The sequence below is a fragment of the Eimeria mitis genome, genomic scaffold (assembly GCF_000499745.2).
Source record: "Eimeria mitis Houghton genomic scaffold, Emh_scaff982, whole genome shotgun sequence".
NCBI classification, from domain to species: domain Eukaryota; phylum Apicomplexa; class Conoidasida; order Eucoccidiorida; family Eimeriidae; genus Eimeria; species Eimeria mitis.
In genome coordinates this window covers 10471-12932 of record NW_013577220.1, presented here as the reverse complement: position 1 = coordinate 12932, position 2462 = coordinate 10471, and the positions used below count along the sequence as shown (strand labels likewise).

General features: G+C 45.6%; 1 protein-coding gene across 1 annotated transcript; it reads right to left on the bottom strand.

Moving 5' to 3' along the window:
• Positions 1 to 1188: 1188 nt before the first annotated feature.
• On the bottom strand, positions 1189 to 2342 carry EMH_0026700 (uncharacterized protein; the record flags this gene model as incomplete). Its single annotated transcript, XM_013502655.1, has 5 exons — positions 1189 to 1277; positions 1463 to 1495; positions 1604 to 1616; positions 2001 to 2046; positions 2296 to 2342. The coding sequence occupies 5 exons, from the start codon at positions 2340 to 2342 to the stop codon at positions 1189 to 1191; spliced, it is 228 nt and encodes a 75-aa protein (XP_013358109.1).
• Between the last annotated feature and the right edge of the window lie 120 nt (positions 2343 to 2462).

Sequence of the window (2462 nt, the reverse complement as noted above, 5' to 3'; positions counted from 1 at the left end):
CCCCAAATTTGCGGTGTCTGTACACCTCATTGTCTCCCCTCAACAGCTGCTGCTGCTGCTGCTGCTGCTAATGCTGCAGCCGCTGCTGCTGCTGCTGCTGCTAATGCTGCAGCAGCAGCAGCAGCTGCTGCTGCTACTGCTAATGCTGCAGCAGCAGCTGCTGCTGCTGTGGCTAATGCTGCAGCAGCAGCTGCTGCTGCTGCTGCAGGAGCTAATGCTGCAGCAGCAGCAGCTGCTGCTGCTGCGGCTGCTGCTGCAGGAGCTAATGCTGCAGCGGCTGCTGCTGCTGCTGCTGGAGCGGGTGCTGCTGCTGCTGCTGCTGCAGCTTCTGCTCCTACTGCTACTGCTGCTGCTGTTGCTGCTGCTGCAACAGCAGTTACAGCAGCAGCTGCTGCAGCAGCTGCAGCAGCTGCAGCAGTTGCTGCAGCTGCTGTGGAGACAGCTAGTTGTTTTGTCTCTGTCTCTTTTTTTTATTTGTTTGTTTGTTTGTTTCTCTTTTTGTTTATGTCTCCTCAGCCTGCAGTAAACAAAAAAAAAATAAAAAAAACACAAGAGACTGCTTCTCAACCCTAAACCCTAAACCCTAAACCCTAAACCCTTGCTAAACCCTAAACCCTAAACCCTAAACCCTAAACCCTCGGGTATAATATTACTTTATTTTCAGAAGATATATTTTTTTGTTTTTGTTTAATTTCTGTCTTTGCTTGTATCTGCATGCCGACGCCTTGCTCCCTATACACCCCAAAGGAGACACATCAACTGTCTCCTTTTTTTCTGTCTCCTTTTTTTTTTTTCTCTCTCTCTCTGTCTTTCTTTCTGTCTCCTTCTCTGTCTCTCTGTCTCTTTCTTTCTGTCTCCCTCTCCTTCTCTGTCTCCTTTATTTGTGTTTTTTTCTCTCTATCTCTTTTTGTCTGTCTCTCTGTCTCTTTCTCTGTCTCTTTATCTCTCTGTCTCTCTTTCTGTCTCCTTCTTTCTCTTTTTCTTTGTCTCTGTCTCTGTCTCTATCTTTCTGTCTCTATCTATCTATCTCTCTATATCTTTCTCTCTTTTTCTTTTTCTCTCTGTCTCTTTCTCTCTTTCTCTTTGTCTCCTTTCTGTCTCCTTTTTTGTCTCCCTCATCCCTCTCTCCCTCTGTCTCTCTAACCCTAAACCCTAAACCCTAAACCCTAAACCCTAAACCCTAAACCCTTACATAGCAAACACTTCTCCATCGTCCTGTGCTCCTGTAGTTGCTTTATACATATTTGTGTAGAGCATCTTGGCGTCATACTTGGGGTCTGAAACACACAAAACCCTAAACCCTAAACCCTAAACCCTAAACCCTAAACCCTAAACCCCAAACCCTAAACCCTAGACCCTAAACCCTAAACCCTNCCCTAAACCCTAAACCCTAAACCCTAAACCCCAAACCCTAAACCCTAGACCCTAAACCCTAAACCCTAAAAAGCAGCTCAGAGCTCACCCTTCTCCCGGAGGTCCTGCAGCTGTGAGAGACCTGCAAACGATACAACCACAACAAACCACCAAAAGCCTAAACCCTAAACCCTAAATCCTAAACCCTAAACCCCAAACCCTAAACCCTAAACCCTAGAGTGCTGCTCACGGTCTCCGCGGGTCTGCACACACAAACACAGAAGCAGCAAACACACAAACTAAGAAACCCCTGTCTCCTTTTGTCTCCTTTTGTCTCCTTTTGTCTCCTTTTCTCTCTTTATCTCTCTCTTTATATCTCTTTCTGTCTCCTTCTGTCTCTTTCTATCTATCTCTGTCTCTGTCTCTGTCTCTATCCTCTCTCTATCTATCTGTCTCTATCTCCTTTTCTGTCTCTTTTTCTGTCTCCTTTTGTCTCCCTCTCTGTCTCTCTTTGTCTCTTTCCATCTATCTGTCTCCTTTCTGTCTCCTCTTCTGTCCCCTTTTCTGTCTCTTTTTGTCTCCTCTTCTGTCTCCTTTTGTCTCCTTTTCTGTCTCCTTTTGTCTCCTTTTGTTTTTTTTTTGTTTACTTCTCTTTGTATGGTGTAGTCTGCTCTCTCAGGTGCGGCTTTATGGCTGCAGAGACGCATCAACACAACCCTAAACCCTAAACCCTAAACCCTAAACCCTAAACCCTAAACCCTAAACCCTGAAACCCTAAACCCTTGCCACAAACGCTACGCCATCAAACCTGCACAGTATTCTACAAAACAAAACCCTAAACCCTAAACCCTAAAACCCTAAAACCCTAAACCCTAAACCCTAAAACCCTAAACCCTAAACCCTAAAACCCTAAACCCTAAACCCTAAACCCTTTTTGCTTACAGGGTCTTCGACTGGAATAGCCAGGCAGTAATCTTTCCCTGCTTCATCTGCATGCAACACCCAAACCCTAAACCCTAAACCCTAAACCCTAAACCCTAATTTATACTCTTAGCTGCACGTACACCCCACAGATGCCTGCGGGGTGTACTGATGCTGCTGCCTCTACT